Consider the following 12,610-nt stretch of genomic DNA (forward strand, 5'->3'; position numbering starts at 1 on the left):
CCAGGTAATTGGATAGTAGTTTGTACTTACTTATCTTTAAAATGATTCAGTTTTTCAATTAGAGCATAAGCTTTAAAAAAAAAACAATCTGGTCAACCAAAAGATTTCAGTAGGTAAGGAATATCCCAGAAATAGATATATGAATTGATATATCATTTTTGATAATTAAGCTTAGAAACTAGCTATTTTTAAAGATATACATGCCTAACACCTACATAGAGCTAGAGATAATTTAAAGGATCTGATGCTTTCTGACAATTTGGTTATTTTGAAACCTGGCCCTTAGACTATTGATTTTCCTTTTTTCTTTGAGGGTTTAGGAGAATAACTATTTTAAACCTCTGTTTTTCAATATCAGAACCGGAAAAACCTGAGAAACTTAAAGCCTTCAATATTTCTGCACATTCCTTTTCTCTGCACTGGAGCCTACCCTCTGGCCATGTGGACGGGTTTCACGTGGATCTTGTTCCTGACAGTGGCTTTGTTACTATCAGAGATCTTGGAGGTGGAGAATATCAGGTATCGTTTTCATTATCGTACTTGCCAAACTAACTTGTATTTATATTTGGTCCAAGTAGGAAAGTTCTTTATGAAACTCATCCACCATGAAAACTTACTCCTTAGAGACTTTTTAAAAGCATAAGATGAAGACAAAAACACGGATGCCGAATTGATGAGTTTAAGTTTCAGCATTAGTGGACTGTTACCTTAGTAACGTCTGTGTCTCTTTTTTTTAAGTCTACCCTGAACCTATAGCCAACGATCCAAGGGTTCATGAATAGTTTAACAATGAAAGGGCAGAGCTATTGAGTAATCCACGCTCATTAATTGTGCACTTGCCAGGAGGATCTGTCTTTAAATCATTAATGCAGGCAACATTTCTCTCTAGAGCCATCAATGTGATTCCACTGCCTGAAAAATGTAATAATGATGGATTTTCTTATGATTTTTCTTTTACTTTTTATTGGAACTTCAGAGACACAGGTATTTTGTACACACTCTTAAATACAAGGGCTAAGCAATGGACTGTAATTTTCTTAAGACTCTTAAATAGTTGTTTCTTTTGACAATGAACTAGGATAGATAGAAATACTGATGTAGTCTTTGATAATGCAGTATGTTTTGTTAAGTTTTTGTTATCTGTTATTTGGTAAATAGTTATGTGATATAACAAATTTATATTTTACAGTGATAGGAAACATATTGTGATATCTTAAATAGTGCAGAGTTATGTAGTGAAGTGTTACTGTATTTTATTGATTGTGATAGATTTATGGTTTTAAATTTCTTGCTTTTCAGAATTTTAACACAATCACTTGCTTTTGGTGTTCCAGGTTGATGTTTCTAATGCTGTTCCTGGTACGCGGTATGATGTAACCATCTCTTCCATTTCTGCTACAACATACAGCTTACCTGTTAGTAGAACAGTGACAACGAATGTGACAAGTAAGTATATGTTTTCCTTTTTCTTTTTTTTTTTTTACAAAGTATTTGGAACCATTATAAATCTGTTGGATAGAAATATTTACATTGGTGGTATGTGCATTGTATGCATGAGAACAGTTTAGTAATTAAAGCAAAATGGAAACTTAAGAAAGTGATCTGTTTAGAACCTGAGTTCTACTGGTTATCTTCCATTACTTTCAAAGAACAAAGATAATTTTTCTGTACTTGTTTGTGAAATGGATCAGAAACACTGTTAATCGTAATATTTAAATAATACAAAGCCGTGAAAATAAACTCACTATAGTTGCTCTGAAAGAGTTATTCAGTTTGTAAGACTGGTTCTTGTTTTCTTAGTGTTTGTGTATAAGCCTTGCATTAAGTACGTTTTTTTAAAAAATGATTTGGCATTAAAAGTATATTTGGCATGTAGTATTTAGTAGCATTCCATTTTTTACATTCTTATAAAAGACTATTTTTGGTATTCTCCAAAGCATTTAATCTTTTTTTTTTTTCTTGTGGTAGCAAAGCTCTAGGGAGGATAAACTTACACTTATGAGACCATTAGTCTTTGGGAACTTCAGAAGTCTACAATTTGTAGATATTTTTCTTACGTATGATTGTGAAAATACAATAGTTGTTTGACCTTATAACAACATGAATTTTTTCAAAAAAAATAGAACCAGGGCCTCCAGTCTTCCTAGCAGGGGAAAGAGTTGGATCTGCTGGGATTCTTCTGTCTTGGAATACACCACCTAATCCGAATGGAAGGATTATATCTTACATTGTAAAATATAAGGAAGTTTGTCCATGGATGCAAGCAGCGTATACACAAGTTAGAGCAAAGCCAGACAGTCTGGAAGTTCTTCTTACTAATCTTAAACCTGGAACAACATATGAAATCAAGGTAATTATTTTGTAAATAGTTAGTATTAGAATATTCATTCCTTTTAAAAGTGAAGGAGCTTTATCCCACCAGGTCAAGCCTTTGCAGCAAGTGACAGAAGAATGATCATCTGAGTCTTGGCCTCATTGCCCATCTGGGCTTTTAAAACGTGAACAAATTTTATAATCTCTCTTTTGTGTATTTATATAATTTATTTTTCTTATTGATATTGAACCTACTGGCAGTCAGCTCTTTATCATTTATCTTCTGGACAAATCAAAGTTTTATTATTTCAGATTCTGTTTAATTAGAGAGTATAAAGCTTGAATGTAATTCTTTTGGTCTGTTCTAGGTTGCTGCTGAAAACAGTGCTGGCATTGGAGTGTTTAGTGACCCATTTCTCTTCCAAACTGCAGAAAGTGGTAATTTTCCTAAATCATTTATTCTGAATTAACTTTGTTATGAGTTTTTGTCATTGAAAATAAATAGGGATATAAACAAAATCCGGCACTAAAATGCATAAAATTTTCAACAACATGGCCATTCAGTTACTTTTAGAGTCTTCTTGGATAGTAAATTTACTCATTAAAATGTATATTGTTCTTTCTGATTATAAAAACACTAAGTGTTATCTTAGAAAACTTTGAAAAAAACAGAAATAAAAAAAAATCCTAAATGAAAGTTATCCATGGCCCTGTTATATAAAAAATGCTGTTACCCTTTTGGTCCATTTCTGGCTGATTTTTTTTTTCCTATGAATATATGTCTTTGTGACTATATATTAGTAAAAGTAGGCTTGTGCCATTTATGCAAGTTTATAGCCTGCCTTTTCCTCTTAACATCAAATCATAAGTATTATTATGACATTAGACTTTTGGAAATACAGATTATAATGGTTATCATATTATTCCATAACATGGAATACTATGGAATATGCTTTCACTAAATATCTGTAGAACTCTCTCCCCAGTTGATCCAGATCTCACTTTACCTTTCCTGACTACACCTTCTAAAATAGCCCCTATTTCCTTCTGTCCATCTTTATTTCCAACAGATTTATTTTTCTCCATTGGACAAGCCTGACATGTAACACATTTACTTGCTTACTTTTTATTGTATGTATTAGCCTAGTAGAACATAAGCTTTGTGATAAAAATAAGTTGTTATGGAATGGAGGTAATTTTATTTATTTAGTAATTCAGCTGTTTATTTATAATAGCAAACAGTCAGAATGAGTAAATAGAAAAATGACACAAAGAATGGCATCTCCAATCAATAGCAGACATTTTCTGTGGAGCTTATACTCTAGTGGGCTAAGATAAATAAATGAGTTACTAAGTAATATAATAAATGAGTTACTAAGTAATGTACTAGATTGGTGAGAAGTGCTATAAAAACAATTTATGTAATTTTGTGCAACTATAAATGTTCTGTATAAAGATACAGATAAAGATAAAAATATCCAGTGGTTCACTGCCAAAGGGGTACATTGAAATGGGCCCTGTATATCTAGAGGGGATTATGCAATTATAATGTTAAAAGAAACATATGCCAAGCTTTATGGCCCAGTTTTCATTTGAGACCCCATCAAGAGAAGCATGTGAATACATGCTCTATGCCATAGAAAGAATTAAGAGAAAATTCTAGAGTTTATTTAAAATTAGAAATTAACGATTCATGAGGTCTTTTTCCTATTGATATTGAACCTACTGACATTCAGATTATTAGCACAACTAAAAATTGAGAAAATTATTATTTTAAATTAAATGTTCACTAGGATATAAAAGAAAAATTTATTACTTATGTTTTTAGCTTCAGGGAAATAATTGGAATAATTTTTGAATGACTTCACAAATAGTTTATTCTTTTTTTAAAACTCTCATCTTGATACAGCTTCTGATAAAGCCTGGTACATGCAGATTATGATTTCAACTTGACAGTATTTTGAACTTTAAATATTTTATACTCTACTAACTGTCATAATTTCTGGAGTTATTTGCTCTCTTGGCAAATTATGATTGGGACAGACTAACACTCTAGGATGGCGTGAAAATAATACCGGAACAGAAGTTTCACTCTGTTTCTGACTTGCTTGTTTTCTTGGGGAAATTACATAATCACATAATCAGTCTTGCCTTATCTTTTGTTTTTAAAAAAAAATCTTAAGTGGTAAAAATACAAACCTAAATTTAGTTAGATCAGTTATGTCCAAGTTTTCCCCCAAGGACTCCTTTTTATTATTTATGCTACACAGAACTAAATTTAAGGAAAATTTCTGTGGAATAAATAAATTGCATTTATTATTATTAAACCAGAAATAATTTCTTTCTCCATGAATAAAAATACTCCTAAAGTATAAAGTTAACCCATTATACCATACTGAGCTGATATCACATCCACAAGCACAAAAATCTCAACTTTCTTACTTCTCATACAGCATTGTTTCAGACAAATGTAGAATTTTAGCTTTAAAATATTAGAAATATCTCTTGTACCTTCATTTCTAACTTGGTGGATCCTTAGAAATATAAATGATTCTTTTAGAAGTCTCTATATTTGATTTAGAAAGGTTTTTTTTTTTCCTGGCTCAAGAAAATGTATGTTTTGTATAGTATACACTTTGAAAAGTTTTAATTAGTTTCACATACTTATATATTTACGCAAGTCACTTGTTTAGCTATGCCCTCAAAGTGTGTGGAAGACTTATCTGCAAGGTGAAGTGATTTATAAACAGAATTTTTTGGTGCTTTAGTGTCAGATCTTTACTTGGACCAAGATGGATAAATTCACTATAAAAATCAAAAGATGATGGGATTTTGGTACCTAAAATTCCAGAAGTAGAAACTAGAATATTTAAAGTAGGGGAAGACCTGTCAGCTACAGAAAAGAGCCAAAATTAGTCTTCAGACACCACAAAGTCACAAAAGGAAAACACACAGATTTTACTGAGGCAAAAATAATGTAATTTTAAGTGAATAAAAATAACCTCTTTTTCACTAAATGTTGTTTAACAGATTTAATTAATTTTTATCTAATATATCTGTGTACTTTAAAAGATTTTTTTTTTTTTTTTTTTGCGGTACGCGGGCCTCTCACTGTTGTGGCCTCTCCCGTGCGGAGCACAGGCTCAGCGGCCATGGCTCACGGGCCCAGCCGCTCCGCAGCATATGGGATCCTCCCAGACCGGGGCACGAACCCGTGTCCCCTGCATCGGCAGGCGGACTCTCAACCACGGCGCCACCAGGGAAGCCCCCTAAAAGATATTTTGAAATCATGTTTTGGAATGTAATAAAGGTTTGGTTACCTTGTAAATTCAAATTTCTCTACACTTGGGCAGTTCCTCATGATTGTTGTTAAGGCTGATTTGGAAATGTGCCAGCTTGTATGCAGTCTGTTATTGATATATATTTCAGGCATTCTTATAAAATTTGCATACTTTAGACCAATAAGAAATTTAAAACAATGATTAAGATTAATGATAAAAGCTTTGATTCTTATAATTCCATAGCATCACGTATTTAACAAACTTTGCTTTATTATATTTTATCCACTCAAGAAATTTTAGTGCTAAATCTTTAGTATCAGAGAGTTTTCATATTGTCACTGCCCTTTTTAAACTCTAATTCCATTGATCAGTTTCTCTTGAAGAAAAAAATTTCTATCCATTATGACATCCATTATTAATGATGAATCATCTTCCCAAATTGTTGTATTTTACTTTTTTCCATTAAAATGCAGCCGTTGTTAGGTTTCTTAATTACTGTTTAACTCATATCATTCACATATAGCTCTCTTGCCCATTCACATACAGCTCTCCTGCCCAGGACCTAACTTTCTTATATATTTTATATGGCTTTCATTTACAAATCACATTTTGATATTCTTCTCTACAATGTATACCTAAACTCTGGTTATTTGATTTCTCAATACTAGGCACTTCTACTATCATTTATATTGTTTTACCCCAAACATCTTGTTTTGTTTTTATTTCTTTCAATAGTGACTTGTCATGGTTGTTCTGTATTCTAAAAGACCTTGATTATTTACTCTACTTGGTCAATTTTGCATAATTAACCTTGAATTAATAAGTATCATTTTTCTTCACTCTGGCCTCATGTTTATCTTATTCCAACTAAGATAGCATATAGCTTATTATTATGCATATTATTAATAATTAATAACAAAGTATCATGAATTCTGATGAAAGTTGATTTTGAGGGTGTATGAAAGTCAAAATATAATAACCACAATCAATTGGGTGGTATCCATTTTATATTAGACACTAAATATTTACATACATTCTAGAAATGTGCTTTTTGGTGCAAATGGTTATATAATTGTTTGAATTTGCCATTTCTTCATTATCTAAGGAATTTACATAATTCTAAAGTATTTCAGAAAGTAAGATATTCATTATTCAAATTTCTATAACCACAAACAACTATTGACTGAATATTTTTTCAGACTTATTTGAAATAGTTTATTGATGGATGTATTGGCCAAATAATCCTGAAGTAAAGCTTATGTGCCTCTTAAACACAACTCTCTGGGCCCAATTTCCAGTTCTTTATTTTAGGCAAAAGTCAATTCAAAAAGTATACTCAAGTATATATTTCAAAAAGTATTACCCAAGTAGATTTTATACAATGTATTATACATTTAATTTCATATAACATGGGAAACGTAACATCCCAAAGCTATATAAATGCCATTCTAAGTTTTATAACAATGTTTTTCCTCTCCTTCAATCCCTCTCACTTCCCCAGCTCCAGGAAAAGTGGTGAATCTCACAGTCGAAGCCTTTAACTATTCAGCAGTAAGCCTGATTTGGTATTTACCTCGGCAACCAAATGGCAAAATTACCAGCTTCAAGATTAGCGTCAAACATGCTAGAAGTGGGATAGTAGTGAAAGATGTTTCAATCAGAGTAGAGGACATTTTGACCGGGAAATTGCCAGAATGTATTGTAAGTATCATGGAACATTTTCTATGTGTCAAAAATTTTAGGTAAATTACATCTTGAAGTTTTAGTAAAATTTCCATTTTACCAAAATGATTCTTAGCTATTTGATTACTTATAGTATCATATGATATACAATTGGCTATAGTCAAGGCAGAATAAGAGAAAGGTTTGAGAATTCAGCAGTGAGATGTCAGATCACTTAGGGAGCTCTGGAAAGACTACATGATAGGCATGGCATTTGTGATAGGCCTTGGAGTAAGGATAGGTGGAGATTACGTGGAGGTAGAGGATACTTTGTAAGCCCTGAAGTAGGAAATCATAGGATATCACTGGAAAAAATATAATACTTCCGTGTGACAGGAGAGGAGGGGAGGGGAATAGTCAAGGTTAAGTTTGTGGAAGTAGATTGTTTTTGTTGTGTATATCTTTAGTGAAGAATTTGTTACTACTCTAGTCATAGATGGGAAATCCCTGGAAGTACTGTAATAATGCTTTTTTGAAGTTAATTTTGGTTATCTTTGTGATATTATTGATGAGAAAACAACCAAAATTACTTTTCTTTTAAATGCTTTAAATTGTAGATGTCACAAAATGTTTTTTTAATTTGGATATCTAATACACATAAGCACATATACACATGTGCCCATATACACACAAACACATGTTCTATTAGCTTTGTCTTTTGAATACTGTTGCAGAAAAAATGATCATAACGGTAAGAAAGTGATGTTATGTTTGAAATTTCACAATAGGGAAAACATTTCATCTCTTTGACTCTTGCACTTTTAGCATGAATTTTAAAAATTCTTAATAATGATTTTGCTATAGTTATAGCTTTACTCAAAGCCACATGCAATCCTACTTATAAGAAAGATGAAGGTGTAAAGAATGCAGTAAATACATTCTGTTCTAAAACTGTGGACAATGGTATTGATGGTATAACTGTAGACGATAAGTGGGTATAATTAAAATCTAGCAGATTTGTCTGTAGCTATAATGGGTAAGTGAATCTGTTAAACTCTTACCCAATCATACACATACACACAAATTAGGAATAATATTTGTAGTATAAAGAAAAAATGAATTACCCTTATCATCGCCATCAAGTGATACCACATTATTTTCCCATTGATATTTATTTTATTCACTAGGAGAAGAATGAATCCTTTTTATGGAGTACAACCAGCCCTTCTCCAACCCTCGGGAGGGTGACGCCTCCATCACGTACCACCTACCCATCGAGCATGTTGCCCGGGAGGAAGATTAGCTCTGTGTGGAAAGAGCCTATCAGTTTTGTAGTGACACATTTGAGACCTTATACAACGTATCTTTTTGAAGTTTCTGCTGTTACAACTGAAGCAGGTTATATTGATAGTACAATTGTCAGAACACCAGAATCAGGTATAGTTTCTTTCTTTCTTTTTTTTTTTTTTTGGTAGGAAAAGAAGTTAAATTATTCGTAGAATAACCTTTCATTTTTTTCATATAGATAGTTTTGTTAAAACCTTCCTTCCCTTTCAATAACTTTTTTTGCCCTAATAACAGATAATAGGTATCCCTTCTGGAGCATCTTCAATTTCAATACGCTTTTATGATACTAACATAAGCATCTAAAATGAGAAAGGAGATTTGAGAGAAGAGACTCTTGAACTAATAGTCTTGATCCTAAGATCAGCTTTTATCATTCTGTGACCCCAGCAATTTTTCGTAATCATCCTGTCCTTCATCTTCTATAGTCATGTGTAGATGACTTCTCTCACTGATATTGCTGTTGCCAGATGTGGAGATAACACCTGCAGTAGTAGAAGTATCATGCGATTAACATTCAGCATCAGAGAAAAACAGTAGTTAAAAAATACCTACTTGTATCCTCTTTGTATTTCAGTTTCCTTTTGTGAAAAATGGAGACAGTGATAGTATCTTCCTTATGGAGATGGTGTTAGTACTAAATGAGCATGATTAGATATTATTATTACTACTAACTTCTAAGAGTACATATTTCTAGGTATGGTATTTATAGATTTAATTATGATAATATGTCAGCGTCCATATATACACATATATATAGACACACATCTAAACATACTACATAATGCCATACTAAATATATAGTATCAGAAATTCAGTTGGATTGATGATTTTTAAGGCTACTGGAAATTATTACTTGTAGGGTAATTTCACTAAAGCATAGTATTTTTTTCTGATTACATAGGTGTCATTTAAGTACATGTAAATTTGAAGATTTTTCTTGAATTAAACATCTTTGAATCAGACCATTTCCTCTTCCGTACTCCTTACTTCTTTTCATACAAAAAAAGAAAGAAAGAATTTCAAGAAGGTCACACAGGTGAAATTTGGTAGACAAGAACTTTGTTTTAAAAAATATTTGGAATATTTCATTTCAATTAAAAGAAAGTTTTTTTTAATATAGAAACATCTATGAAAAAGACTTTTTAAATATCATTATTATTTTTATATGTTACCAATGTTACATTTGAATATAGGTTATAAATTTCCTCTCAGAACCACATGCAGATATTGAAATAAAAAGTAAAATCACTGCCAACAGATTCTGAAGGTTGAGTTATTTCTTTGCCCCTTCTACCTGTGTACACCAGAGGGAGAGCTTTTATCAAGCCAGATGCCCAGGGCTTGTTGAATGCAATACGTATAAAGTGCTTCTAGACAATGTAACTGTACAATGAACTATATAGGAATAAAACACCCTGTTCAATCATATACAGCATTAAATAAAAATAGTAATTGTTGCAAATAAGGAGTTTATCTAATGGTCCACCACTTATTCAAATTCTTCAATTATAGCCTATTTTTTCTTTTTGTAGGTTGAAAAAACAAACACTTTACTGTGTGACCTTTTATTTTTTCTCTGATTTTGTGCTTTATTTTATGTATTTAATAAGGTGCTTTTAAATTTTATATATATATCTATTATTTATTCATTTTTTTCTGTAATCATTTTAGTGCCTGAAGGACCACCACAAAACTGTGTAACAGGTAACATTACAGGGAAGTCTTTTTCAGTTTCATGGGACCCACCAACTACAGTTACAGGAAAATTTAGTTACAGAGTTGAATTATATGGACCATCAGGTAAGTCTTAATCAGTTTTGTGTTTACCTTTTGGAGTAAGAATTATATAAAATGTTACTATGATCAAACTTTTAAAAAGTATTTAACTGTTTTTAAAAGACCCTATAGTTGAAGCAAACAGTAAAAAAGTAATAAGGAAATGAGGCTCTTTGAACTTTTTGTTTAAAATCATAAATAAGTATAAGGAGGGTAAAACATTGTCCATGTTCCATATTTCATGACAAGGAGCTGAAAGAACAAAGGATGACCCCTCAAGAAGAGAAGTATTAGAGGAGAGACATGTCTTCCCATATTTGAACAGGACCTTGACTTACTCTGATTGCAAATATACGAAGAACAGTGGGCTTCGGTTATATTAAATCAGATTTCTGCTTAGAAGAAAGAAACTATTTCTAATAATTGGCTCTCTAAAAGTAATATGGGCAACTTGATAATGTAGCGAGTTCACCATCTTTCTGAGCAAAGAGGAGTTGGACATCCACTTGTCAAATATTTTAAGGGGTTCAAAAACTATATTAGTAGAAGTTGATTAAGTAAACTCTACAATTCTTTCATAATCTGCATTCTATGGTTCTATGAAATAAGTTTATTTCAGATAGTAATGAAATAACATAAACTCACATATTATCATTTATTTGGAAGAGTGGAAAAATCGACAAATGTCCAAATTATTCATTTGGGAACTTCTAGGAATCTATCATGAAACTCATGAGTAAACTTTATTTCTCATCCCTGAGTACCTTATGCTCCTAAAATTCTGAAATATTTGCAGGCCTAAAGATATGGTAGTCTGTTTTTCCCCCTCCCTCCTCAATACATAGACACACATGGGTACCCAGACATACCTTTTCTATCAGTACTATTTTACAAAATTTTGACAAAGTACTCTTGTATCTGTGAGGCTGGTAAGTCAAGAGAATGTATTTAGTAACTATCGAATTTAGCAACCTGGAAGTCATTAGCGATCTTATCAAGAGCAGTTATGATGGAGTATGTGGGGTAAATGCCTGCTTGGAGTAGACTGAAGAGAGAATGAGAGAAGAGAATTGGAACAGTGGGTAATGGACAACTCTTGAGTTCTGCTGCAAAGTGAAGCAGTGAATGGAAGTGGGTAGTGAGGGTGAGGGGTAAGCAGCATCGAGAGGTTTTCTTTTCAGAGGGAACAAGCAAAGCATGTTTGTTTGCTGATGGGAATTAATTTAAAAAAGGATATGTTGATGGTATAAGAAAGGCAGGAATTATTGGACAGATATCTTTGTGTAGGCAGAAAATGGGATCTTTTGCTCGAGTGTAGGGATTGGTTTGAGATAAGAATCCAGATGGTTTATCCATTGTAACAGGTTATAAGGCAGAGTCTGTGGGTGCAGATGCTGTACATAGGTAGTTGCGTTGGTGGGAGTATGTGGCACATGTCTTCTGAATGATTAATTTTTCCAGTTAATCAACTGGGAAGAAAAAGTGTAAATATTCACCTAGAAGAGTAGAGAGTGACTGCACTACTGAAGTTAGATAAGGTGCTGAGTACCATTTAGGGCTCTTTTGAAGTGTGGTAATGAATAAAGTGATATCAGTCAGAGTGGATGTGTGTTTTTCTCCAGTTCCCTTCAACAAGAGAGGGCTTATGTAAGGCAGTGATGATTACTGACAATGACACTGAGGCTGGATAAAGAGTAGACATCAAGTGGTGAGGAACCAAACAAAATAAAACAAAGTAGGTGGTAAGATCAATGGATTGGAGGTCCCGAAGAATTGTTGGTTCTGGCTTCTAGAGTAGTGATCAGGGGACAGGAAGTGTGGTCAGAGACAGCCGCATGAAATTGAGATAATTTTTAGGATTTGCAGTTATTGGTAATAGCCATGTCTATTATGACAGTGAGGGAGTGACTGAGATCAGGTGGAGGACTAGATTATTCAAGGGGAGCTTGAAGTAGTTTAAGGTTGATCTCTAAGGATATTGAAATCACCACAAATTAAGATGGTAGCATTAAAGAAAATGCCATTGAAGCAGGAGCTAAACCATCCGGAATGAGAGTGAGTGACCCTGGGACCCACAGATCACTACAACAGTGAGAGTCAGTGGATGTCGCTGATGGCATGAGAGCTGAAACTGTGGGCTTTTCTAAGGAGGAGCTAGAATTGTCTAAGAGCAAAGAGGAGCAAGGAGAGCACATACCACACCTGACTGCCTAGTCGCTTGAGGGCTGCGG

At 32.9% G+C, this 12,610-nt stretch overlaps 1 protein-coding gene across 1 annotated transcript in view; it reads left to right on the top strand.

The window, feature by feature from the left end:
- Positions 1 to 930: 930 nt before the first annotated feature.
- PTPRQ (protein tyrosine phosphatase receptor type Q) overlaps positions 931 to 12,610 on the top strand; it is a gene marked incomplete at its 5' end in the record, with an annotated part of 200,301 nt that continues 188,621 nt past the window's right edge. The window contains 7 exons of the mRNA XM_082636662.1: positions 931 to 984; positions 1,335 to 1,446; positions 2,124 to 2,350; positions 2,682 to 2,751; positions 7,096 to 7,295; positions 8,444 to 8,693; positions 10,275 to 10,403. Coding sequence (XP_082492788.1) covers positions 931 to 984; positions 1,335 to 1,446; positions 2,124 to 2,350; positions 2,682 to 2,751; positions 7,096 to 7,295; positions 8,444 to 8,693; positions 10,275 to 10,403 — 1,042 coding nt within the window. The remainder of the gene's footprint in view (positions 985 to 1,334; positions 1,447 to 2,123; positions 2,351 to 2,681; positions 2,752 to 7,095; positions 7,296 to 8,443; positions 8,694 to 10,274; positions 10,404 to 12,610) is intronic.

Source organism: Mesoplodon mirus (assembly GCF_964341445.2).
Source record: "Mesoplodon mirus genome assembly, chromosome: 11".
NCBI classification, from domain to species: Eukaryota; Metazoa; Chordata; class Mammalia; order Artiodactyla; family Ziphiidae; genus Mesoplodon; species Mesoplodon mirus.